We start from the raw sequence: 26,725 nt of genomic DNA on the forward strand, positions 1-26,725 counted from the left end.
ACCATCCTCTGCACCCATTTTTTCACACACTTTCATCCAAACCATTCTTCGTACAGAGACAGGAAAAAAATCAAAACAAAGAAATAGTACAGGAAAGAGCAAGAAAATCACTAAATAACGGTGAAGGATCAAAGAAGCAAATCAAGAGGTCATGTAAATATCCAAGATCAAAACCCAATTACAGAAGAACAAGAGTGCAAGTGAGCATAAATCGGGTACACATATTCTATATTTGAGTTTTATAACATGTTTTGCTCATTTACAAATTGTATGTTTGCCGTCTGAAATATAAAATTCCATGAACAAAATGGTACGTTCTTAATTCACATGAAATAATTAATAAACAATCCAAAACCAAAGCTTTAAAGGATTTACTACGTGAGGATTCAATATTTTCTTCGTGCAACCCTTAATTATACAACACCATGTTAATTGAGTTACTAATTCCAATCATTTGGCATGCACTCCATAATTTACTCTCGCACCACCATATTAATTGGGTTAATAACTTCAAATGTTTTCTTCTACACCTCCATAATTTAATTTCTATACCTCTGCAGATTTGCATCATAATTGGGCTTTTTGTTTATTTATTTACTTCATGCACTCTCAAATGTAATAATCCCATATACCTGTCTCAATCTAATTCCCAAGTCTTATATCTCCGCATTTCCACTACCAAATCAGGTTTTCAAGGTTACCTAATATCAATTTAAGTGTGCACATGCAATTTTCTTAAGATAACATAATTAAAATAACACTCAAATGACATACACATAACTTGAACTCAAGTCCTCTCCATATAACCATGTACTCTCAACCACTTGAGCTAGTACTATTTCTTGTCATAAATTCTAACATTAAATATCATAAAGGTTTCCATTATCCACAATTATTAAATAATCATTTATTTAATTATTTAATTTTTTCGGGTCTTACAACTTCTGTTATGGAGGTAAAAAATATTACCCTAGATTTACCCTAGATTTCATACAAAAATTTAAAGGATTAAACTCAATTTCTATTTGTTGAATATTCAGTGTGAATAACAATGTTTTGGTGAATGAAAACAACCCATGAATCTCGCTTAGGATGATAACCAAAGCAACAACCTTCATGTGCAGAAGCCCAATCCCAATCCCAGTGTTTTTGACTTTCGAAATAGTCTTATGAAGTACATTCAAGAATTCTAATTATAAGACAAGATTTATTCATAAAAAAGTTTTCAACTATTCATCTTAAAATGCATTTATATAAACATATTTTATTAAATTATTATGGAAAGTACATATAACCATATATTGATTTAAATTTGAGAAAATATCTTATAAAACATGAAAATGAAAAAGTTTTTTAAATAGTTCTTTCCAAAATCTTAAAAATTAAAGTATGTAACAAAAAGTACATTTAAAATGATAAAAATAACATTCTAAAAGTATTTTCTAAATAGTCTTTTCTAACATACTAGAAGCATTACGACAATATTAGAGAGATAAAAAGCATAAAATGACGTGTGTAGTACATGGGGGAAGTCCATGAATGCAAAAGAAATAAGAGTGTTTTGAAATGTTGGATATAAATAAGGTTAAGCATATTATTTTAACTAAATAAAAAAAAGGAGTGTAGATACTAAAACGGGGTGTTCAGAAAGTAAACCAAGGAGTATAGATAGTAACAGACGAACATCAATTTGTCCATCTGGGCCGGCCCAGATATCAACACAATAGCTTTATAAACCTAGTTATTTTTCCATCGCCTCCTTTCCCTCTATGCTGCTGCAAAACCTAGGTTAAGACTTTTTGTTAGGTTTTCAACGGCTTTCTTCGCACAATGGTGAGTCCTATTTTTCGCTTTAGATCTGAGATTGTTTCTTCAATATTTGGCGTTGTATTTTCATTTATCTAATCGTCTATGCATTTTTTCACCCTCTAAATGATGACCTATGAAACAAATAAGAGAATGACAATTTTTCCTTTCTTTTGAAACGTGGTTTCTGATTTGTTTTCGTTGTTAACAAGGTTCAGACAATTTTTTTTTTTTTTTTTATAATTTTATGGTTTGATAGAACCTTTCTATGTTATTTTAGTGTAGAAGAAGATTAAACAGTAAGATATATTTTTATATGCATATTGTATTCTTGCTGAAACTTGCTTCTCTGCTTTTGTGTTTGAGTAGGTTCTTCAAAACGATATTGATTTGCTGAATCCTCCAGCTGAGTTGGAGAAGAGAAAGCACAAGCTCAAGCGTCTTGTTCAGTCACCAAATTCATTTTTCATGGTACATAAATTATTATTATTGTTATTATTATTTGGAATAAAAAATGTTGTTATTAATTTGTTTATTTATAAAGGAAAACAACTCTATTAGTAACTTTTGATTATTTGTTGCAGGATGTGAAGTGTCAAGGCTGCTTCAACATGTAAGTAGGATCTATTTCTTTTTTTTTTTCCTTAAATTTGATTATAATGATATATAAGTAAGTGGTGTGAATTTGGCAATGCAGAACAACTGTGTTTAGCCACTCTCAAACAGTTGTGGTATGTGGTAACTGCCAGACTGTCTTGTGCCAACCAACAGGAGGAAGAGCCAGGTTAACTGAAGGATGCTCATTTAGGAAGAAGGGAGATTGAATGGTGCAGTAATCAAACTTTTCTTTGTCCATGGTTGAAGAGTTTTGCTTCTTAGGTTTCTTATATGAAATCAATTTTAGCTATGCTATATTAATTTTGTTAAGTTGTAACTCTATTAACTCTGGCCTTTCATGATGAGACTTAATACTACTCAATCCTTTCTTTAGTACAGTTTTTGGATATTTATTTTGCAGAAAATTTCCTCACTGAATGAGTATGGTTTGGTTTGGATATTTGTTTTTGCAATGAATTTTATTGAGCATGTGTTTGCATATATTTGTTATGTGCATTTGGATTATAATACCATTAAAATAACTTTCACAAAAATATGTTTTGATTCTACTTGTTTTCTAGTTATGTTCTGTACGCAGAGAACTTGTTTGTGCATTAGTCCATGTTATTCTTTGATAGAAAAATCTCTATTTGATGTGTTGATCTTATGTGCCTATTAATTCTAGGCTTGGTTGCACTTTTAGTTTGCTTTTAGTTTGCTTTTAATCTGCCAATTATCGGTTATGTGCTTAGTTGCACTTAACATTTTACTAAAAAACTCAATTCCACAATTATATTTCCACCCAAATTCTCAGCTTAGATTTTTGGAGAAACAGTAACATGATCGCATATTTTTATTTGCTTGATCTTATGGTTTTTGTGTTGCTTTAAACATGCAAGCAATACGTTATCTCAAGTTAAAGAAATGCTTTTTCTTTTATAGTTAAAAACTTTGTCTAAATTTAATTTAAAAATAATTAAATAAGATTGCGTATAAGACTAATTAATTTAAATGAAATAGTTTTTAATGAAATATTTTAGGTGTTTAAAATTTAAAATTTAAATAAAACTGCAGTAATTAATGTAACCTAAAGTTATATTAACAATATATGAAATTATTATTATTATTATTATTATTATTATTATTATTTTTATTATTACATATGTCGATATTAAGTACATTGAAATTAATTATATGTTAACCTTTTATCATTCTTATTTTCTTTTTTACTTTTCTGTATAACAAAATAAGTAGGTATTTTATTAATCCCTTGAATTCAGTAATGCAAGTTTTTACTTAAATGGGTTTCATAAGGAAAATAAATAGAATAAAAGTAGAAAAGAAATAAATTTAAGAAATTAATTAAGTAAGAAAAAAATTAAATATTAATTATTGATAAATTTGATATAAGATTTTTTATTTAGATATTATAATATTGATTATATTACTCACCTTTACAAATATAAACATTTTAGAGTGTTCTTACCTTGTTTCTTTGTGCATCAAAAAATCCTTCAATTTATTTAAAAAATTCAAATAGGTTACCAATTTTTATTTTTATTTAATTCAAGTTTTATAGTTTTTAAAAATATTAGGTTTTGTTTTGGATTGATGTTAATGTTGTGTTCTTACTACGCCATTTGTTAGTTTGTGATAATTTTAATTTGGATTAAATGTGTTTTTGGTTCCTTAATCTTTGGTGAATTTTAGAAGAAGTTAATTTTGAAACTTTGGACCAATTTAGACCTTCGTTTTTTGAAATACGTGGATTTAATATTTTAATCAAATTTTGTTAAATTTATTTGACATTTGACGCACGTTTCATAATAGTGTTTGATTTAACATTAAAGTAAAAATGTGTCAAATAAACAACTTAAATACAATCTTGCAATACGTGGATTAAATATGTTTTTGGTTCTTTAACTTTCTGTGAATTTTGAAACTTTGGACCAATTTAACATTAAAGCAAAAATTCACTGAAAGTTAAGTTTGTTTGACATTTGATGTGATATCCCATTTAATAGAATAAATCTACTTAATAAAGCATCACAAAATTATAATACCAAAAAAGCAATCAGATGAATAGGGAACATAAGAAAGTAACTCTTATAGTCGTCCAAGAGTGCACTGGAATAGAAACTTAGGCATACAACAGTGCCCTAACCAAAAACGTCGTCTAAAAGGGTTCAACAGTTTTGCAAAAGGGGTTGCCACTAAGGCAACTATTACAAAAGGCCCCATGGCCATGAAATTGCTCCTAAGAGCCATCAAGATAGAAAAATCTAAGCTGCACCGCTGCTACCCCTAGATCCACCTCAAACATCCCTATCGTCTGCTCCCACCAAAAGGTGATCATCGCAAAAGGAAATAAGACAGGCACAAACATGAAATGAAAGGGTAAGCTAGTGTAATTTAAATTTAACATATTATAGCAGACAAGTACGTAAAACGGTCCAAGCATGCAAATCAGTAAGCACAGAGAATCATGTTATAGCAGACAAGTAGAACACTATGACTCAATTATCCGGATAAATATATTAGGATCAGATTCACTGGACGCTTGCACTTGTGGTGGCCTCTACTGCTCTGTAGAGCCATTACCAATAGGTTTCACCCTACCACACACAAGGTTAGCTTTCAAGCGTCTAAGACCATTATCCTGCCAAAGACTAGGGCCTCCCGCTACTCTCACCACTTGGGTCAGTTTGCTCTACCTGAGACTCACTGACCCATTAGAGTTTCGGGATGCAGTCCTTACTTGAATCCTTACCCTATATATATATATATATATATATATATATATATATATATATATATATATATATATATATATATATATATATATATATACACACTACACGCCACCATGGAGTCTCCCCACGAAACTCATGGAATTACGCCTATCTCACATCAATTTCACGTTTCGTACCATAACCACCACCTTTATCTCAAACATTCAATCCTCATGCAAGTTCTCAACCAACCAACCAAAATCCATGTATTACTTATGCCAACATACCAATTTCAGTCCATAGGAATCAAACAATCATGTATATTCACATACTTTAGGTTTTTAACAGGGATAATTAAACCAATCACACAAACCATCAACCAAACAGGAAAGAAAACAGAACTAAATCACCCCCCTGCAGCAGCCTCGCTCAAGCTAAGCGCCCTCGCCCAGGCGAGGAAGGTTGCCTCGCGTAAGCCGCAAGCTCTCGCTTAGGCGAGTTTGCAAACTGTGGCCTGGAAGATTTTCTCGAATACTCGCTTAGGCGAGACCTTCTCGCCTGAGCGAGGCAGGGTGTCGCTCAAAACGCGAATGGTCGCCTAGGCGAGCGCTCGAGGCAGAACCTTAGGCGAGCCTCTGATATTCTTGCCTAGGCGAGACGAGCTCGCTCAGGCGAGAATATTAGTTCTCCCCCACTGTTCCACTCATGCCAGGAAGAAAAACAACTCAGAGCACGTACAAAATATAAGCCAGCCATTTACACATGATTAATATACCATTCAAACACCCAAAACACAGAACAACTCGCAAGCATACAAAAATGGATTTAGAACTTGAAAACCTAACTTCCCTTACCTCTGTTTTGAGTACCAAAAGCAAACAGACCCTAACTAAGGGGTACCACAGCTCCAGTAACTAGAGTAGTGAGCTGAAACATGAAAACCAGGACAAAACGAGGTTAACAGATGGAACCCTAACCGACCAACATGCTCAAACAGTGCAAAGGGAGGGAAAAACAGGTCCAAAACCCATAAGGTTCAACTTACTTGGAGACGATATGGGTTTCACCAGCTTGGAGAAGTAAGAATAGTGTGCCCTAGCAGAGCACCTTGCTGGAGATATGGGAAGGAGAGGAAAGAGCTGTTTCTGAAAAGGTGACATGTGAGGAATGTGTCAGCTGGAAAAGGTATTGGGTCCTCTAGAGGGCTGGCGTTGGGCCTACGAAGAGGCCATGCCCAAACACATAAGGCTGAAAAATGGGGCTTACATTTGAAGCATGTTTCATAATAGTATTTGACTTAACATTAAAGCAAAAATGTGTTAAATAGTATAAACAATTCAAATACAATTCTGAAATACATGGATTAAATATGTTTTTGGTTCCTTAACTTTCAGTGAATTTTAGAATTAGTCAATTTCGAAACTTTGGACCAATTTAGTCTTTCATCTTTTGAAATACATGGATTTAGTATTTTTAATCAAATTTTGTTAAATTTATTTGACCTTTCAAGCGTGTTTCATAATAGTATTTGACTTAACATTAAAACAAAAATGTGTCAAATAGTATAAACAATTGAAATACAATTCTGAAATGCGTACGAAATATTAAATAAACCTAACAAAATATGATTAAGAGGAGTAAATCCACATATTTCAAAAGATGAAGGACTAAATTGGTCCAAAATTTCTAAATGGACTAATTCCAAAATTCATTGAAAGTTAAGGGACCAAAAACATATTTAACCCTTCTAATTTTTTAAATATTCTTTTGTTATATTATAGAAACAAAAAGTCACATGTCAGTCTCACAAACTCATTTGTTAAGTGTTTTTCCAATATCACATGTCAGTCTCAATATCACATAATAATGTTTTATACTTAATTTAGTTCACATATTTGAAATTTTGATTCTAATTTTTAAATGAAGCAATCATTTGAAATTTTGATTCAATTGAATTTCATTCTTTTTAAATGAAGCATGGTTGTCCATGTTTAAAGTAGGATCAAATTAGTTATTAAGTTTAATTACAATTTATATATGTTAAAATATATTTTTTTAGAATTTATATATATCAAATCACTCCACCTAAATATTCAAATTAATTTTCACTAACACAAAAAAGCCTTATAAGGTCACCCCAATAACGCCTGCCTAAAAAAATCCCAACATTAAAAATGATCGATGACATTTTTGTAAATAACGAGACCTTTTTAACGTTTGCCGCTCCAGGTCAGACGTCACTTAACGTCTGTTTAAATATACCCCAACGTCATTTAAAAAAGGATGTCAGACTCCTTTACGCCAGACGTCCCTTAACGTCGGACCCACACGTGCCAAACGTCTCTTAACGTCGGCTACCCAACCCCCGACGTCACTTAACGTTGGACTAACACAGCACCGACGTTAAGTTTTATTTATCTCTCTGCGAGACGCAGAAACCCTTATGCTGTTCACTGTTTCTGCGACATTTCCCACTGACGACCCCATTTCCGACCTTCTCTAGGTGAGTTTCGAAAGGTTTTTGCCATCAAACTTGTTGGGATTTAATTATGGGTTGATTTTACGCGTTTTGAACCGATTATTTTGCGTTTTCATCCCTATTTGCAACATTTTGAGATTCGTCCCACTTGCTCTTCGTTCCCATTTGGCCAACGATGTGCGGAGACCCTAGACTCCCTCTCAAAGTTCGTCTTCAATTAGAAGAGGTTAGTTTTTCATTGTATGTATATAATTGTTCGTTGTATGTATATAATTGCTTGTATTTTTTTATAATTGTCATTATAGTTTTAGTTTTAGACTATTTTTTTTGTTAATTTTTTTCGCCTATTTCTTTTTTTTATTTAAAATTTTATAATAATATTTGTAAAATTACGAAATAAAATTATATTTATTATTAGATATATGCATGTTTAAATAATTATAATTGCATTTTATTTTGAATATTACTGTTGCAGTGTTATTTTATATATGTAGATTTATTATACTTATAGTATACACTGAGCGAAACTTAGTTCCCATTTGAGATTTAGTACAAATGATGAAATTTTTAATCGTTTGTATTAAATCTTGAATTGTCCGATTGGGCAGTTTGAAAAAATTATTTTTCATAATTTGCTACAATGTGTACATTGAGGTTTATTCATAAATTTCATAAAATTTCGATTGAGGCTAATTTGTGTTGTTCTCTGGATGCATACTTGATTGTGATCATGACCGATCACTTTCATTTCGTGTACTTCAGAGACCAATGTGAAATGCTGTTGAAATTTTGTGAAGTTTATGATGTTTGACTTCTTTGTTGGCTTGGATGATAAATATCTAGTTTTGTGGCGTGAGTAAATTATACACTTCATTAATAAAGTTAACTCACACCAATTGATAAGGAATATTGTTTATAAATTTTGGAGATTGTTTATAATTTATTGGATATGAAAAACTTCAAGTTTAAGTGCAAAGCTGTGTTATCGTAAGTGCAAACTTGTACTTTTCTGCATTACATTGTTTTCCCTCACCCACATAAAGGTAGTAACACTTAAATTTTGAGAATTTAACATGTTTAGTTCGTGCCTCTCCACCAATGTAAACCACAACAGAACGAAAAACACCAATCATGCTTCACCAATCCGGTCTTGAACAACACTGTTTTAAAAAAAAATACAAACTTTATCATATATTAACCAAAAACAGAAATAAAAATGCCTCCTTTCCACAAACATCAACGAATACAAAAAAATTGTTGTAGTGGGTAAACCCAAAACTTTTTCTGCTCCACCAAAAGGGAAATGACGAACCCAATCCGAAAATATCTTCCAAAACGGACAAACAAAAAACTTGCAGAATAAAGGAAGAAAAAAACTATGGCCATGGAGGAAGAAGAAAATTATAGGGGTGACGAACAATAAACTGCAGAGATGAAGGAAGAAAAAACTTGGGGGAAAGGGGGAAAACCAAACCTAGGGATGGAGTGGACGCAACATGACTAACGAACCCAACCTGTATAAGGAACCCAACCTGTCCCACTAGGTTAAAGTTCTTAAGAATCCTAACTCCGCATGCTACCCACCTCTATAGTGGAACCAACTACACAACGAAAAATACCCCACGCACCACCAACTGTTAAAGGTTCATGAAGGAGAAAAACTATGGCCTCTAGAACGGAATGAAACTCACACACTTTCACGGCAGTGTGGGAATAAAAGGAACATGGTTTACCAACATCAATGCAAGTTTAAAAACCAGAATACCAACATCAAAGCAAGTTCAAAAACCAGAAACTAACAAAGGTAGGATACCATTCATCGTCATTACATTAACACATTCAAAACATTCCAATTCTCACGCATAAGACCTTAATGAACAAGGAGAAAGGACAAGAGTAGCACCACCGTACCTGGTGGTTCAACAATTCCTGTTTCTAAGCTTTCGTCTCTCATTCTCCTCGCGTCCCTCTCTATTTTGGCCGTTTGCTTATATTTTCTTTTTCCTTACTCCCAAACTCCTAAAACTTGTAACCTAAAGGGTCCTTAACCTAACATCCACTCAAAATTATTTCCTTCCGTTTTATGTGGTTACTCACATTAACTAAGGAATTTGTGGTTGAAAAACACAACTTGACCATAAACCGATCCACAAACCACCTGGTTCAAACCCATGCCCCAAAGCACCCAACTCACACCCCCAACCACTAAGGTACGACCTTTCACATGATACAAGGTGCACTACCAAGTTATAAACACATGAATGTCGCATGCTATACATAATTAAATATATATAAAAGCAAATAAGCAAAATTTCTCATCAACCAATATTTATATTCCATGTGTTTCTAAAAATTTATGGCTACGTGATCCCTACCTCAACAAGAATTCTCAGTTTAAACTTCAGATGAACTTTCTCATTTTTTCCCTAGGTCTTACACTTATCTTGCTAATTCTCTTTATAAATTAAAATATGAAAACCCTAAATACTTTCACCAAATTTATATAGATATTTAGAACAAATGCAACTGTGTAAAATGTATAAAATAAAAATTCAAAAAGTAAAATGATACATCGAAGTCATAGGTATCAACTTAATGCCACTTTCCTTTTGATTTTTAGTACCTTTTCTTTCAGTTGAAGGTAGCTTTTGTGAACCTATGAACCTATAATATGTATCAACTTTATTTATATTTTAATCAAAACTATAATTTAGTTTTCTTTTAGGATTGTAGAAAAAAATTGTAATTTTTTTAATTAAGTGAGTAAACTTGTTTAACCCACCAACTTGTGGTGTGTCAGGTCGGGTTCAAAATTTTTGGGCTTGCTAATAAGTGAGCCGAGTTAGGTTGGCTTACTTATTGACCAACCTGTGGTGGGTCGGGTCGGGTCAGGCCGAGTGACCCATTTTGATAGCTCTACTTAAACCCTAATTCAAAAGGCATGTTTGTTTATTTGGGGTCCAAGGGATAGACTCGTAATAAGGAAACCTAGGTTGATTCTATTAAGGGATTAGAGTTTGAGTAGAGTTGTGGGTTGACATTAGTATATTAACGGAGAGGGTGTGAGTTTTTATATGCATGAGAGTGAAGTCGATGAAATCTAACTCCAACAATACGATTCCATATCATTTATCATTTTTTACATCGTTTAAGCGTTTGAACTTCCAAAGTTCATCTTTATCATTTATGCATCAATTTACTTTCTTACACATAATCTGAAAGTATGGAACTATTATTTAGTCTAGATTAGTTATTAACTGCATGATTATTTAGTATTGCACGAGTCTCTTGGGAAATGATATCTAGTCTTATTGGTTACTACTTGCATGATTTGATACGCCTTCCAAAGAGTGAACATAGAGCAAGTACTAATTTTTCAATGATTTGGTATCACTCCTTGACAGGTTCTAACATTTGACTTGTAAAGTAGATCGAATATTGTTGTTGACCTTCTTCTTGAACAAGTACTCAGTTGATTGGGTACAACAAGGTGCAATGTGAGGGTTGCACAGGGATGAGGGCTAACGAGTATAGATAAAGATGTTATATCTCTCTTTATCTCTTGAAATATGTTCTCATAATTTTCGTTGTAATGAAATTTCATGATGCCCTTTAACAATATGAGAAAAGGTTTGGCTTTCTTCATAAGACGTGGTAGGAACTTGGAAAGTGTCGCGAGTTTTCCATTCAAATGTTGAACCTCTTTGAGGTTGCAGAGGCTCCTCATTGTGAGAAAGGCTTCACATTTGTCAGTGTTTGCTTTAATGCCCCTATGTCTTAACATAAAGCCAAAGAACTTACTGCCCTTGACGCTGAAGAAGCACTTTTCTACATTTAGGCGAACGTTATTGTTCTCACTTTCTAAAAGACCATCTCTAAATGAGATTGATGCTCCTTTGCTGTGATTGCTTTGATGACCATGTCATTGACATAGAATTACATTATATGGCTGATTAAGTTTGAGAAGACTTTATCCATTCAACATTGATATGTGGCTCCAACATTTTTAAGGCCAAAAGGCATGACTTTGTAACAAAAAAATAGATCCATCAATCACGAATGTCATTTTTTCTTCACCTAGAGGATACACCGTGGATACATCCTTATTTGGTTGTATGATGAATATGCAAAAGAAAGTTAAGCATCTAAAAGGAAGTTGTGTTATCAACCATGTAGTCTATGCTCAACAATGGGTAGATATCTTTAGGACATGCTTTGTTTAGATCAGTGCACATTCACTGCTTACCATTTGCTTTCTTGACCATTACAAAGTTTGATAACCATTTGGTGTATATAATTTCTCTTATGAATTTGGCTTTCACAAGCTTCTATACCTCTTGATCAATGGCCATACTCCTTTCTACCCTAAGCTTGCACTTTCTTTAGGAGATGAGCTTGGCCTCAAAATGAATAACAAGCTTGTGACACATGAATTTTAGATCGATGTCAGCTAGACTCCAAATAAATAGATCGACATTCACTTTAAGCACATGCTCAATTTTTTTGTTTAGGTATTATGGCACTAATCTTTATACACTAACTGCATTGTTGCCGAAGCTAGAAATCGGTCATCGAATCATCAAACGTAGGTCGATTTTCTTCAAACTTGACTTTTACGTCAAGATCCAACTCTTTAGTGAGATCATTGATTCTGCATCAATACATTATGGTGGAGGTATGTCTTTTATGTGTAAAAATGCTCATTTTTTCTTTATGTTTTGTCTTTATTGCATTAGGTAATTGTAGCTTTTCATTTGTACCATCAACGCTAATTGAAGTGGAGGACTTCAAAATGTAAGAATCTACGTAGTAATCTGGGGCTGCTTCGGAATCTACTTTCGCTGTGATGACGTTGTCATTCTCATCTTGAAATTTCATGATCGTGTGAGGGGTAGAGACGATAACTCCCAGTGTAACATATCACTAGCATGTTGTGTGTTTCCATTGTCTTAAAAAGTCATAAAAAGGTCAATATACCCCTGATTATGCACCCCTGCGAATCCAATTAGTGGATCCGAGTAAGATTGGATGTAGATGGTAAGGACATCAAGTTTTTGAAAGGTCAACCTATACAAAACATTGGTTGAGCTTCCTTGATTGATGAAGACTTTATGGAACTTTATTTGGCTATGGTAGTTGTAACGATGACTAGATCATCCTGGACAAGATCATGAATACAAAAGTCCTCATTAGAAAAATATATTGTCTACACTCTGATCATGGTGGGAATTGGCCTATTGAATTAATGCTTTGTTAATATCATTTTCGTGACGAGCTTATACTACCACCATTATCAAATCTTCTGATGATAGTATTTATAGTTCCTTGGACATCAGCCAAGTTTTTGTTGAGGTACGCCTTAACGTGGCTTAGGTTGAGGTGGTGGTAATTGTGGTTGTTGAGATCAACCTATTCCCTATCCACCACAAAATCTTTTGCATTGAGTTCGACAACCACCTTTTCAAGGACAACATCATGTTTGTGCATTGTAAACAAAGTGAGCTAGTGGCCTTGATTGGATGAGTTCTTTTATCAGTTTCCTTACTTTAGAACAATCTTTGGTAGTGTGTCCTTAATTCTGGTGGTAGCTACATCACTTGGTAAGATCGACCATATGAGAAGTTACTAAAGGTTGAGGAAGTTGTATGAGTTCGAGATTACATGCTTCTTATAACATGACCTCCTAATTGGAGTTCAGGAGAAGTGTAGGAGTCATATTTGTTTGTAGGCATGTTTTGAAGCTCTATAGGAGCACTTCTTAAGTTTACTTCTATTTTCTTCAATATGATATAACGAGTTGAGCACACTTTGAGACTATCCATGTTTTTTGGAATGTCCGCCAAAACTAAATCCTAAAATGGGCTTGGCCGGAGTCTGCATAACAAGGTATGCATTGTGATTGTGCTTAAGTTGGGTACTTTTGTCGTAACTACTATAAATCGATCCATGAATTAGCGTAATGATTCATACTCTTTCTGACTAATGTGCTTAAGCGATATCAAGGAGGTTTGCACCTATTTTTGCTAAAGTGAATCTTGTTGCAAGCATAACACATAAGGTGTTGAATTATCATATACTCTTGATTCGCTTGGTATAGAAGGTTTTATGCCTCTAGTATGCCCTTGTAAGGCTTTTCCCTAATTAGCTCTCACCGTTGTTTGGAATACACCAGAGTCACGATGTTATCAAGTATCTCGATTTATTGTCATTGATGGATTCTCATTAGACACTAGATTTTTTTTTTGCTGGAAGTTAGTATCCCCTTCCCAAGGATGGCACATGACTTTCAATGACCCATTCACATCTTTTGGTTGGGGGAGACTCCCCTTTTGAATGTCTAGTACTACTATTTTGTCTTTGTCCAATATGTCTTATTGTTGCTGTAACACCCATGAAGGATGTCACAACTTCTTATCGAAAAGATAAAAAAAAATCCAAAATTTAACTTAGACAGAATCACATAAAATGAAACTTAAACAAAACCTTTATTTCCCACTAAAAAAAGACTCTAAATAAAATCCTTGGTACGTCTCCTAAAAATTTTCATGTTAGTCAGCATCTACACTAACATATGCTTCCGTATAAAGATATGATCATCACAGTCAAACACAAACAATGCAAGAGAGAGCTAACAAAAGAAAAACAAACATCATAATCACAAACACACATAGGTAATAAAGTACAATCACTTACCCAACCATACATAATTAGAGTGTCTCTAAACATCATGCAACCAGTTGGTCATCCTACCTTTCCTTAGTCACCAAAAATATTCAGATTTCCAATCAATAAAAACAATCGACGTATTTCACTTTTATAAACTATTTATTAAAATGTAATAATTTGTATTTCTAATTTAAATTTATATTAAAAGTAATATATCATAAAACATTAAATCAATATATTATAAAACATCAAACCATAAAATCCACTCTCATATATCTTTGTCATCGCCAACATTCATAAAATATGCCAACACAAGTACGAAAACTTAGTTTAGTCTCGACCAACATTTAATAAAGCATTTTAACCCACCACAGCTTTAGTTGCCCAAAGCATAAAATAGACAAGGATACAACCCCATCAGGGATCAACTGCTTCCATTTCAAAAAAAAAATAAACTAATCATCTGTCATAAATGAAATTCATGCTTAATCTTTCATGAAATAAATAAAAGAAAAGATGCTAATTACAAAATGGTTAAAATACCTTTTTGGTCCCAATTTTCGTCAACTTTTTTGAATTAGGTCCCAATTTTCGCGGGGGTGCTCAAATAGGTCCTAAATTTGGTCAATTTGATTCAATTAGGTCCTAATTGGGTAACGCCGTTTAAATTGATAACGTTTCACTGTACAGTTGGCTTTTCCTTGCTACGTATCGAAATACTAATCCTACATGTCCGTGTTTCTTTACAATAAGGTGGTTAATTAGTGGGTTAAACACATTAAGTTTTTAATTAAATGTAAGTAATGAAAATTAAAAAAGAAAGTGTTAGGGTTTATAAAAGGTCGAAGAAGCCATCTCGTGTGTGACCTTGCTCATGGTTGAAGCTTTGTTGCAGCTATGTCTCGGACCCAATCATCTTCTTCATACTGTAATAACTGCATGCAGCGTAGTGTTCCCGCTTCTCGCACTCAAGCTTTAAGACCTATTTGTGATTGTGGGCAAGCTGCAGTTCTGAGGACAACAAGAACTCCGAGAAATGTGGGTAGAAATTTCTGGGGTTGTGCTAACTACAAGGTAAGATTGATTTAATTGCTATTGTTCTGGGTATGTCTGATTTAATGAATCTTTTATGTATTTTCTATTCATCAACAGCGGCAGAGTGAAGGTGGTGGTGTTTGCTGCAATTTTTTTAAATGGTGGTATGAAGACGTTGATGAAGAAAAAGAAGTTATTATTGTGAACCAAAACATGAAGATAGAAGATCTCGAGAATGTAGTTAGGGATCTGAAAAAATGCTTTAATGTATTAGCCGTAGTGGTTAGTATCGTTGGGTTGATAAACGTTGTGATGTTGGCGTTGATGCTAAAAGATTGACAAAAAAGGGTTGTAATTGTGAAGGTTTTAATGTACGAAGTTTCGAAAATTATGAATGAATTAAGTTATTTATGTTCAATCAGGTCCTCAATTGTGTTAGTTTTGTTCAAATAGGTCCCTACTTTTGTAATTGATGTTCAAATAGGTCCCTACTTTTGTAATTGATGTTCAAAGAGGTCCCAGAATTTTAAAAAATTGTTTAATTAGATTGTGTACTGGATAAACTTTTCCTGTTTAATAATGTTCTGAATACAATTAATTGCATTGTAAGTCGTATAAGAATGTCAGTACTAATAAAATTATAATTCATAAATAACCAAAATCCTCATACTTGAGATTAAACAAGTTGTTGTCCACCATAATCCTGAATTAACCAACTTACAAAATGAAAATGTCTGTGATCCAATTTATCCAAAAATGGCTAATGAATTTTACAAAATAACAGCCATCAAAATTCAAACTTAAAGACCAGATTACATATACATTAAAAGGTCGCATAAACAAGTGAATCAGACTGGCAGGGTTGGTTGTGGAGGAGCAGAAGTTGGATCCTGTGATGGCTGGTTTGGTTGTGGAGTAGCAGAAATTGTCTCCTGAGATGGCTGGGTTGGTTGTGGAGTAGCAGAAATTGGCTCTTGAGATGGCTGGGTTGGTTGTGGAGGAGCATCAGTTGGCTGTGAGGACTGTCCTTGTGTAGGTAGTTGTGGGCAATTTGTTCTATTGTGCCCCAGTTCACGACAAACTCTACATCTTTTTCTATGGCCACCTTTTCGTAATTGGGTGTCATCTTTCCTCAACTCCCATTGTTCCAGCCTTCTCTTTTTCTTGGGTCGCCCAGGCATAATCCTTTTATGTGGAGGCATGACATCTGGGAAATCAGTGGTGGGCCACATGTTTTGTCCATTGATAGGGTAGATAATGGAGTTGTGCATCTCTTCAAAAGTTGATTTCCTGAAACATAGGGGGATATAATCTGCTGCATTCAAGTTCAAGAACCTGATGGCAGCAAGTGCATGGCAGCACGGGATGCCAGTTATCATCCACTTCCTGCAACTGCAATCTTGGGTGTCTAGGTTGACAACATACTTGTCACCTAGCACTGATAGGTGTGCAACTTCAAATACTTTCCCCCCAGCACAACTACATTACAATTCATATAGACATATCAGATTCTACAGCAGAAATCATCAACACAGATGAGGTTATACATGATCAACACTTAAATAAATCATACCTTGGGATCCAGTATCTACTTTTTTTGGATTCTTCTTGTAGTCTGCTGTTTATTTTAGGACAGATTTGCCCTTCCATTTTTTCCAACTTTTGTCTTTTAGATAGCCACCTCTTCATCATGTATATTCGTATGTCTTCCAACATTGAGATAATAGGCTTGCATCTAGCATCAACAAGCACACTGTTAAATGCCTCTGTCATGTTATTTACTACTGTGTCAGTGACAGCATTCCTAGTGAATCTTGATTTGGACCAAACCCTGTGTAGAAACAAACATTAATTATGATAAGTCAGTGTTGATATTAAATACTATAAAATAAATGAGATTTCAACACATACCTAGGTGGTATAGCAATGAGGTACTTGAAAGCATCTTCATTCTCCTTTTTAATATCTCTCATTACCCTTTCCCAGGCCACAGGGTGTGTCACAGTTGCTGCCTTCCACATTAGGTTTTTCAACTTCTGGCCACCAAACCATTTTTTGAAATTAGAGTACAAATGCCTCATACAAAATCGTTGCTCTGCACCAGGTAATAACTCCTGAATTGCAGGCAACAGACCTTGTTTCATAGCAGTTATATGCATTAAAATTAATACAGTTCATGGCTATAATGTGAATAAAAATATTTGCATGAACAGATACAAACCTTTTGTTGATCTGGCATAAATGTACATGCCCCACAGACTTCAGGTCCTCCTAGATCATCCACTAGGATTTCCAAAAACCATTTCCAAGTCTCTTTGTTCTCTACCTCCACAATTGCGTATGCTAGAGGAAGCATTTGGTCGTTAACGTCCCTGGCCACTGCAGTTAGCAACTCGCCCCCATATTTCCCTTTGAGGAAGAAACCATCCAACCCAATAAAGGGGCGACAAAGCACAAAAGCATCTTTGCATGCTTTGAAACATGTGTAAAACCTACCAAAAATAGACTCACCTTGCATTTCATCCACTTTAACTTTGACTGTGCTCCCTGGATTGCATCTCAGAATTTCATAAGCATAATCATGTATTCTTCGAAACTGTTCTTTGAATGACCCTTCCACTTGGTCTGAAGCTAAGGATTTTGCCCTACGAGCCATGGCCACTGAAATACTTGTATTCCACTTCCTCAACCCTTTTTCTCGCACATCCTTAATCTTGAATTTCGGATTTTCAATCAAAGACTTCTCTACCTTCTTACTCAGCCATTTTGCACTCATAATCTTAAGTTTAAACTCCCTAGAATAGTTATGCCTATCAACCACTTTTCTTAGTTGCCATGTCTTGCGTAATGGAATATATGCAGCATATGCGGACCATTCACATTTTCCTTGTGCCCCCATACATTTCACCCTCACTCTTTGTTTATCATTTTAAACCCATCTTATGTTTCTACCAGAATGAACTGCATAAGTTATTATTGCTTGTTGGAAATGTTCCTTATCTATGAAATTTGTTCCCACATCCCACCTATAGTAAGCCATCGAATTTGGCATGACAAATGTGCCAAAAGGACCACAGCTCCCCCCTTCATCACTTGAACTTTCATCAACACATCCTTCATCATCACTTTCATTAAGACTAAGGAGGTCATCTGATTGCCATTCATCTCCTGTTGTTTCTCTATCCGAAATTACATAACTACCATCTTCCTCACTGTCACTGTATTCTTCTTCTTCACTTTCATTCTCTTTTTCAATATCTTCCACCTGGTCAGACTCTTGCTCATTATTCACCTCCACACTCCCTTCATACAAATTATGATCACCATGGTCCAAACTGATCTGGACATCAACAAGTCCCTCATCTTCTTCTTGAACTCCTTCCTCACCCCTGACGTGAGATTGCACCTCACAATCACTTAAACCATCACCCCCATCTGCACTTCAACCTGAACCTCATGAACCTCCTCCTCAACCTCCAGATTAACCTTCTCATGAACCTCCTCATGAACCTCCTCATTAACCTCCTCCTCAACCTCATTTTCAACCTCATTTTCAACCTCCTTTTGGACCTCCTCCTCAACCTGCTGTACCTCCTTCTCAACCTCCTGTACCTCCGCATTTATGTGACTGCCCTCCCCACTCTCTAACTCAGCCCCACAAAGGAAACCCTGTTCATCCTTTAAGTCGTTTTCCACAACTTCTGCTTCAGATATACCATGGACAACAAACATATGAACCTGGCCATAGTGTTTCGCAATGTGCATCATATTTATTGCACTTTTGTCATCCTCCAACTTATACATGGCATTCTCTATTGCATACCATAACTCCTTAATATACATACCCCATTTCCCTGATTTCTCCTACCACCTCAAAATAACTCCACGTGTCTGGGTCACAACCCCAAACAGTGGATTCCCCACCTATGTAATTAATAGGACCAAACTGTTTAAAAATTCCACCATGGTGGACCACAAATTCGAAAGTCTCATCACACATTACAAACCACTTTTTCAAACAAGTGATATCTGGCAGATATAAAAAACATTTGTAAGCAGGGTCCACAAACACATTTAATATCGCATAAAACATTTGAAACAACACATACAGGGTCCACGAACAAAAAAGGGACCACAACTTTCAAACAAACCGCACCGACACCGACAAAGCACGCACACAACCCCAATCCACTGACAAACATGTTCAGGACAAACAAGTGGGACACTACAACGAAAATAAAAATGCCATACAATAGCAGACAATGACAACACAATAGCACAATAAAACAAACAAAACCGCTTGCGAAACCAACACCAACCCAATCGCAAACGACCAAAAAGAAAATCGCAAACCACCAAAAACGAAAAATAAAAAACGAAATCGAAACCGCTAACGCAATAGAAAACCTAACCTGGTACCGATATGTGCGATGAATTCACGATGACCCCGTACCAATTGCGATTAAAATTCCTATTGAATCTTTTCCCCAAATTCCAACGCAGTAACCTAAACCGCCAATTCCCTCAGCAAAGACCTTAAGATGGGTTAACCCCTTCTACTTGCATTTATTGCGCTATAATTTATGTTTTATTTTACTTTCTTTTTTTTTCCTCTTAATTAAACACTTAATGTCATTAACCCCCTAATTAACCATCTCATTATAAAGCAAAAACTGACACGTAGGATTAGTCTTTCGACACGTAGCAAGGAAAAGCCAACTGTACAGTAAAACGTTATCAATTTAAACGGCATTACCCAATTAGGACCTAATTGAATCAAATTGACCAAATTTAGGACCTATTTGAGCACCCCGCGAAAATTGGGACCTAATTCAAAAAAGTTGACGAAAATTAGGACCAAAAAGGTATTTTAACCTTACCAAATACATTATGTATTTCAATAAATACCCAAACCCATGAATAAGTTTCTAATAAAATATACAACCTGTCAATTACCAAAAGACTATATATCTAAACCAATATAATAACAATATTATAAACTAACTTTCTATGACAACTACCGCAGACAATATTCATATAATATATGTTCCTGCGAAAACAAATAAAAGATATTAGGGAACACAAATAATGCCTTACCTCAACCCTGGACCTCTCGAGCTGGCTCCTTCTCGACTTGTACATGCCATCTACTAGCGTATATGGTCTGGACCCTTAGGGGGTTACCTGCATAGAGGGCTCTGACGATCAAGTCAGCAAGAAGGTTATCGAAAGTTAAATAGTGGTAGTTGCTTTTGGCAAGAAAAGTTGTAGTAGTTCAGATGCTGGTTATAAATACAATTGATGAGGGCAATTTGTTCACCTTAGTTCATTTGCAAGAAGTTTGAGAGAAGTTATTTGTGTGCGTGAGATCTGTCCGATACGTTCTTTGTTTCTATTGTCATCTTAATATCTCTAAAAAGGTATGTCTAGTGCTAGCAGTAGTGTGTCATTATCTAGTTCGGGTAGTGGGAGTGAGTGCTCAGGGGGAGACGGGAGTAGTCGGTCAAATAGTGGGAGTGGTGGTCAACTGGTTGGTGTAGGGAGGATCCCAATGGAGACAATTACTGAAACAAGGGAGAATCCACCAAAAGAGGTGGTAGAAAGTAACTAGCCGGTAAAGGCCAAATTATGAGTGGGTGGCTGAGGATGTGCGGACTCAACACTCCTTGTTCAGATGGTCTCGTCTCTTGAAGTCGTGGCTTAACTGTATACATATCCTAGAGAGGAACATAAGCCGAGACATAGTGGCTTTGGAGAGGGTAAGCGCTATTGACTATGTTTGCCACGGCTAAGAGGGAGCTTCAGAAATGTTTTTCTATATGTATATGTGCCACTTCTCACAGTTGTACATGAGGTTGCCCTTCGATGATTTAATAATGGGAGTATTACGCTTGCTGAACGTTGCCCCTACTCAGTTGCATCCAAACAACTGGGCATATCTACAAGCTTTCCAGGTTTTGTGTCGATTGTTGTATCTATAGCCATCCCCACAATCATTCTTATATTTCTACGATACTCGGGCCAAGAGTCCAACAACATGGCTGTCTCTAATAAGTCGGCCAAGGATAAGCAGGCTAGATGCATTTACCTAGTCGTTTAAGCATTTTAAAGATAGTTTCTTCAAGGTGGTGGTGAAGGAGCCTGAGCGTTCATATTTCTATACTGATGATGGGAACACCAAGTTCCCTTTCAGTTGGACTGAGAACCCTTGGGGTATAAGGATATGAAGAGGGAGAAATTGTCATTGACGGACAGGGAGGTGGTGGATACCTTGATGAAGTTTAATGATAAGATGCCCACTAAGAGCTTAGTTAGGGTTTATAATTCGATACACCCAATTGTTGATATAGAAGGTATCTTTTTGTGTTTTAAATGGTAGGGTGTGTTTGAGTTAACTAATTGGCGTTGTTGTTATTGTTGTAGGTCATATGGCACAGGTCGGCAAGAAAAATTTGAATATCTTTCAAGCCCTTCGCAAGGAGAAAACGACGAAGGTCAAGGCTGCTGGGAATACTGAAGTTCCCAACCTGCAAGATCCCTTGGTGGAGGTTCATGTACATGGGGGGTCCAAGAGGAAAGCGGAGGTAAGGACGTGAAAAGGGTAAGAGCCATCTTGTTGGGGCCATGATCTTCTACTGGTGCAAAGAAACCCGAGGCTGGACTTATCGAGTTGCCAAAGACTACTGTTTGACATGATATTAAGATTAACTTGGCAGAGTCTCTGGTCAATTCTATTGACAACATGGAACCGAATGCCATGATTAAGGCTATGTTAGAGTTTAACAGCAAAGCCTTGGTTTTGGGACGTAGAGTGGGTACTTTGTATCAGAGAGAGTTGAAGGAGGGTAATTGGTCCAAAATGGAGGACATGCAAGTCCAAGTTGACAAGCATGCCGAAGATAAGGCGGCTTGGAAGAAAGAGAGGGAGGAATGTCTAGAGGAGAGGAGAAGATTGGGGACCTAGAAAGTGCGGTGTTTAGAATCTGAGAAAAAGCTGAAGGAAAGGATTGTGGATCTCGAGGCCGATTACGACGAGCTGAAGGAGAAACATGGCGGTCTCGAGACCGAGTTGGAAGATCTTAAGGGCTGCATTATTCAGGAGCACATTAATGGTTTCCAAAAGGGCTTGCGGCAAACGACCTTTTTTCACAAAGAAATTGATACGTCAGACGCTAGATTTGACGTGAACAAAGATATGATCGTTGGTCAACTTGTGAGTGAAGCAAAATCCAGCCCTGAGGAAGAGGCAGAGAAGATGGCGACAGAATTAGATGCAAATCCTGATGAGGTCGTGGCCGCAGAGGTGGATGTTGATCAAACAACAGCTTAGGATTATTGTTTTATATTTTCAATTTGATATTAATCCTAAGTTTGTAATAATCCGTACACTTTTTACTTTGTTCGTTAATATGATGAATGTTCTATGCATATTTGTTGTCATTCGATACTGATAGTATGTGTTACAGGAGTGTGTTTATTGAATGATTATGTTGTTGCGAATCTGTTTATCTTTGTTCGATATTTGTGTTATAGACCACTTACTTCGGTAAGTAGTATTGAAGTTTTTTGAAAATAATTCATGGACTTTGTATGCAAAGCATCGTAATAGTTATGGTGGTCGACCCACGCCGCTTACATGTGGTAAGTGGTGGGGAACTTAAGAAACTTAACCAGATAAATAGTGTTCGACCCAGACCGCTTACTTGTATTAACTGTTGGGGAACTTAAGAAATTTAACCAGATAGATAGTGTTCGGCCCAAACCGTTTACTTATGGTAAATGGTGGTGAACTTTAACAAATTTAACCAGATAGATAATGTTCGACCCAGGCCTCTTACTTGTGGTAAGTGGTGGGGAACTTTAAGAAATTTAACCAAATAGATAATGTTCGACCGAGGCTGCTTACTTGTGGTAAGTTGTGGGGAACTTTAAGAAATTTAACCAGATAAATAATGTTCGACCCAAGCCACTTACTTGTGGTAAGTGATGGGGAACTTTTAAGAAATTTAACTAGATAGATAGTATTCGACCTAGGCCACTTACTTGTGGTAAGTGGTGGGGAACTTTAATAAATTCAACCAGATAAATAGTGTTTGACCTAGGCTGCTTACTTGTGGTAAGTGGTGGTGGGGAACTTTAATAAGTTAACAAGATAAATCTGTTGAGCATAGGATGAAGAACCCTTCGTTTTATTCATAAAGTTTGGGGTGCCTCGTTAAAAACTCCCTGGCCAAAACCATCCTTAGGGAAAAAATGCTAGGTGAGGAAAAAGAGTACACCCAGGGTTACAAGTATTCATTACATTGATTAGGCTAACTAAAGGAAAATTTTAGGTGATATACATTCCATGTGTTCAGTATCTTTTCTCCTGATAGTTGCTCTAGTTTGTTAGCGCATCCTCCTACATCTTCTCGTATCCAATATGGTCTGTCCCAGTTGGTTGAGAATTTGTCGTCCTTCTTTCTTGCACTACTGGCCATCCTCCAAACTAGGTCACCTTTGACAAATGACCGTGGACATAGGTTCCAGTTGTATTTCCTGGCCGCTCTCTGTTTAATCGTTATGTTTCAGATTTTCACTTTGTCTCTTAACTTAGTTAATAGGTCTAGGTGGGTGCATAGATTTTGTTGGTTCTAGTTTGGGTCATATACTTGACGACATAGGGAAGGTTCACCAATTTTAACCAGTATCATTGCTTCTGCACCGTAGACCAAGCTAAAGGGGGATTCGTTAGTGGCGGATTATCAGGTGTATCTGTAGGCCTATAATACTTCCAACAAATCTTCTGGTTAGTGGCCTTTGGCGCCATATAATCGTTTTCGCATCTCAACTAGTATTACGTTGTTGGAAACTTCAGCTTGGCCATTACTTTGTGGGTGTTCTACGGAGCTGGTGATGTGTTTGATTCCAAGACCAATGTAAAATTTGGCAAGCTCTTTATCTATGAATTGTCGGCCATTGTTGGTTATGATAGTATACGGTACTCCATAGCGACATATAATGTCCTTCCATACGAACAATTGGACCTGTTGTGCTATGATTGTGGCCAATGACTTAGCTTCTATCCATTTCGTAAAGTAGTCGATACCTACAATGAGGAATTTCACTTGTCCCTTTCCTGGGGTGAAGGGTTCAAGGATGTCCATTCCCCATTTCACAAATGACTGTGGGGAGAGTATGGAATGCAACTGTTTCTGTTTCTGGTGGATGAGGTTACCATGTTTATGACATGTTATGCATTTCTTGACGAAGGTTTGACAATCCGCTTCCATGGTTGGCTAGAAGTAGCTGGCTCTAAGTATTCTGGTGGTCATGGTTCGTGCGCCTGAGTTTTCATCGCATATTCCTTCACGTATTTTCCTAAGTACGTATTGTGCTTGTTCCTTTGTAACACATTTAAGCAATGGATGGTTGTACCCTCGCTTGTATATTTTGTCACCTATCATTGTATACCATGCTGCTTTGGCTAACCATCCTTTGTCGATATTGGGGGAGGGGTTGTCGGTTTTGAGATATTGGATGTGTGTGGTTGTCTAATTATCGATGTGGCCTAGGTTGAGGCAGATGTTTGTTATGGACGGTGCAAATAGCGTTTGTTGTAGTATGGACTTATGCCTGCCTTTGAGCTTAATCCTTGCAAGTTTTGATAGGACATCTGCTCGAACATTTTCACCTCTTGGGATATGCTGGTTACATACTCGGTCAAAGCCAGATTGTATGACATTGTGGACTAGGTGGTAATATTGAAGGAGAGTTACATATTTTATTTGGAATTCGTTGTTGAGATGGCCAATAGTGAGCTTGGTATCTGTCTTGCATACGAGGGCTTTTACACCGACTCCGTGTGCAAGTGACAGTCCCACGAGGATGACTTTGTATTTGACTTGATTGTTGGAGGTTTTGAAGGCGAAGTGGAGAGATTTTTCAATGGGGATGGCTTCGTATTCGGCTTGATTGTTGCGCCTTTTGGATTAGAGGAACCGTCAACATATAGCGTCCATTGGTCCTCCTCGGGGGTGTGTTGTAGGTCATTGACAAAGTCAAGTAGGCATTAGGCTTTGATGGGGCCGTGTGGTTCATAACGGATGTTGAATTCAGATAGCTTCATGGACCACGATGACATTTGTTCGATAAGGTCTGGCTTTTAGAAGATTTTCTGGATGGTATAGTCGGTCTTAATAATGATATTGTGGTTTTGGAAGTAAGTGTGTAGAAGTCTCGCTGCATCCACCAAGGAGACGGCCAGTTTCTCCACCATCTAGTATATGGTCTCTGGATCTTATAGAGTTCGATTGACAAAGTACACTGGGTGTTGGATGCTAGTAAATTCTTGGACCAAGGAAGTACTGAATGTGTGATCTATTGCGGTGATGTATACCAAGAGTGGTTGATGTATATTTGGTTTGTGGAGGATGGGTGAGGATGTGAAGGTGGTTTTAAGATTTTGGAAAACTTTTTCGCAGTCATCATTTCAAGAGAACTTTGCAAATTTTTTTAGTAGCTGGATAATGGGTTGGGTTTGTTCGGCTAGTTTTGGGAGAAATCTGGATATGGCGGTTAGGCGACCTATCAAGCGTTGGACTTCTTTGACATTGTTGGGGTTGCGTATTTCGATGATGGCATTGCATTTTTCAGGGTTGGCTTTAATGTCGCACTGTGTGAGCATGAAGCCTAGGAATTTGCCACGGTCGACACCGAATACACACTTTTGAAGGTTGAGTCTAAGATTGTATTGTCGTAGTGCAGAAAATACTATGGACAAGTCTTGCGCATGTTGCAGGTGGCTGGGTGATTTGACAAAAATGTCATCGACGTATACTTCGACACATTTGCCCATCAAGTGATTGAACACCTTGTCCATTAATCTTTGGTAGGTAGCACCCACGTTTTTAAGGTCAAAAGGCATGACTTTGTAGAAATAGTTAGCGTCGTCAATGATGAATGTCGGTTACGACTATTAGTATTTGGTTGTATCCGGAATATCCATCTAAAAAACTGAGTACTTTGTTGTCGGCTGCACCGTTTACTAACTGACCAATGTTGGGTAAGGGATAGGCATCTCAGGGCAGGCTTTGTTAAGGTCCGTATAATCGACGCACATTCGCCATTTTCCATTAGAGAGCCAGGTAGTGCAATGGGCTTCCTCGATGAACCCAGCGTCAAGCAAGTTCTCGACCTCTACTTTTGCTGCCAGTTGGCGTTCTTCCCCTAACTTTCATGTTTTCTACAAGATATACCTGACTTCTTTATAGATTGTCAGTTTATGAACTACTACCTGTGGATCGACACCAGGTAAATTTACGGCTGACCAGGCGAAGAGGTCGGCGTTGGCGATAAGAGTGGGTGCCAGGACATCACGTTGTTCTTATTGGAGGCATGTTCCCAATTTGAGAGTGCGACCATTGAAGAG

At 36.4% G+C, this 26,725-nt stretch overlaps 2 protein-coding genes across 2 annotated transcripts; one reads left to right on the forward strand and one right to left on the reverse strand.

Annotated features, from left to right (window-relative positions):
- The first annotated feature begins 1,704 nt into the window (after window positions 1-1,704).
- Window positions 1,705-2,796, forward strand: LOC114181457 (small ribosomal subunit protein eS27y). Its single transcript, XM_028067921.2, has 4 exons — window positions 1,705-1,833; window positions 2,176-2,277; window positions 2,391-2,419; window positions 2,504-2,796. The coding sequence occupies exons 1-4, from the start codon at window positions 1,831-1,833 to the stop codon at window positions 2,628-2,630; spliced, it is 261 nt and encodes an 86-aa protein (XP_027923722.1). The 5' UTR covers window positions 1,705-1,830; the 3' UTR covers window positions 2,631-2,796.
- A 13,367-nt stretch (window positions 2,797-16,163) lies between these two features.
- Window positions 16,164-18,214, reverse strand: LOC114180634 (uncharacterized). Its single transcript, XM_028066936.2, has 4 exons — window positions 17,537-18,214; window positions 17,227-17,429; window positions 16,889-17,146; window positions 16,164-16,794 (listed from the first exon to the last, which is right to left on the reverse strand). The coding sequence occupies exons 1-4, from the start codon at window positions 18,212-18,214 to the stop codon at window positions 16,164-16,166; spliced, it is 1,770 nt and encodes a 589-aa protein (XP_027922737.2).
- Between the last annotated feature and the right edge of the window lie 8,511 nt (window positions 18,215-26,725).

This window comes from Vigna unguiculata, chromosome 4 (genome assembly GCF_037176805.1).
Source record: "Vigna unguiculata cultivar grain cowpea cultivar isolate G323 ecotype 2 chromosome 4, ASM3717680v1, whole genome shotgun sequence".
Classification (NCBI taxonomy): domain Eukaryota; kingdom Viridiplantae; phylum Streptophyta; class Magnoliopsida; order Fabales; family Fabaceae; genus Vigna; species Vigna unguiculata.

What these genes read in the sequence shown, in the direction of transcription:
- LOC114181457 (XM_028067921.2), top strand. An exon ending in CACCAAATTCATTTTTCATG is followed by an intron (nt 2,278 to 2,390) that starts GTACATAAATTA and finishes TATTTGTTGCAG; the next exon opens with GATGTGAAGTGTCAAGGCTG. An exon ending in TGTCAAGGCTGCTTCAACAT is followed by an intron (nt 2,420 to 2,503) that starts GTAAGTAGGATC and finishes TTGGCAATGCAG; the next exon opens with AACAACTGTGTTTAGCCACT.
- LOC114180634 (XM_028066936.2), bottom strand. Translation starts at nt 18,214, where the DNA reads ATGGGGGCACAAGGAAAATGTGAATGGTCCGCATATGCTGCATATATT. An exon ending in TTATGCCAGATCAACAAAAG is followed by an intron (nt 17,430 to 17,536) that starts GTTTGTATCTGT and finishes CCTGCAATTCAG; the next exon opens with GAGTTATTACCTGGTGCAGA. An exon ending in CTCATTGCTATACCACCTAG is followed by an intron (nt 17,147 to 17,226) that starts GTATGTGTTGAA and finishes GTTTCTACACAG; the next exon opens with GGTTTGGTCCAAATCAAGAT.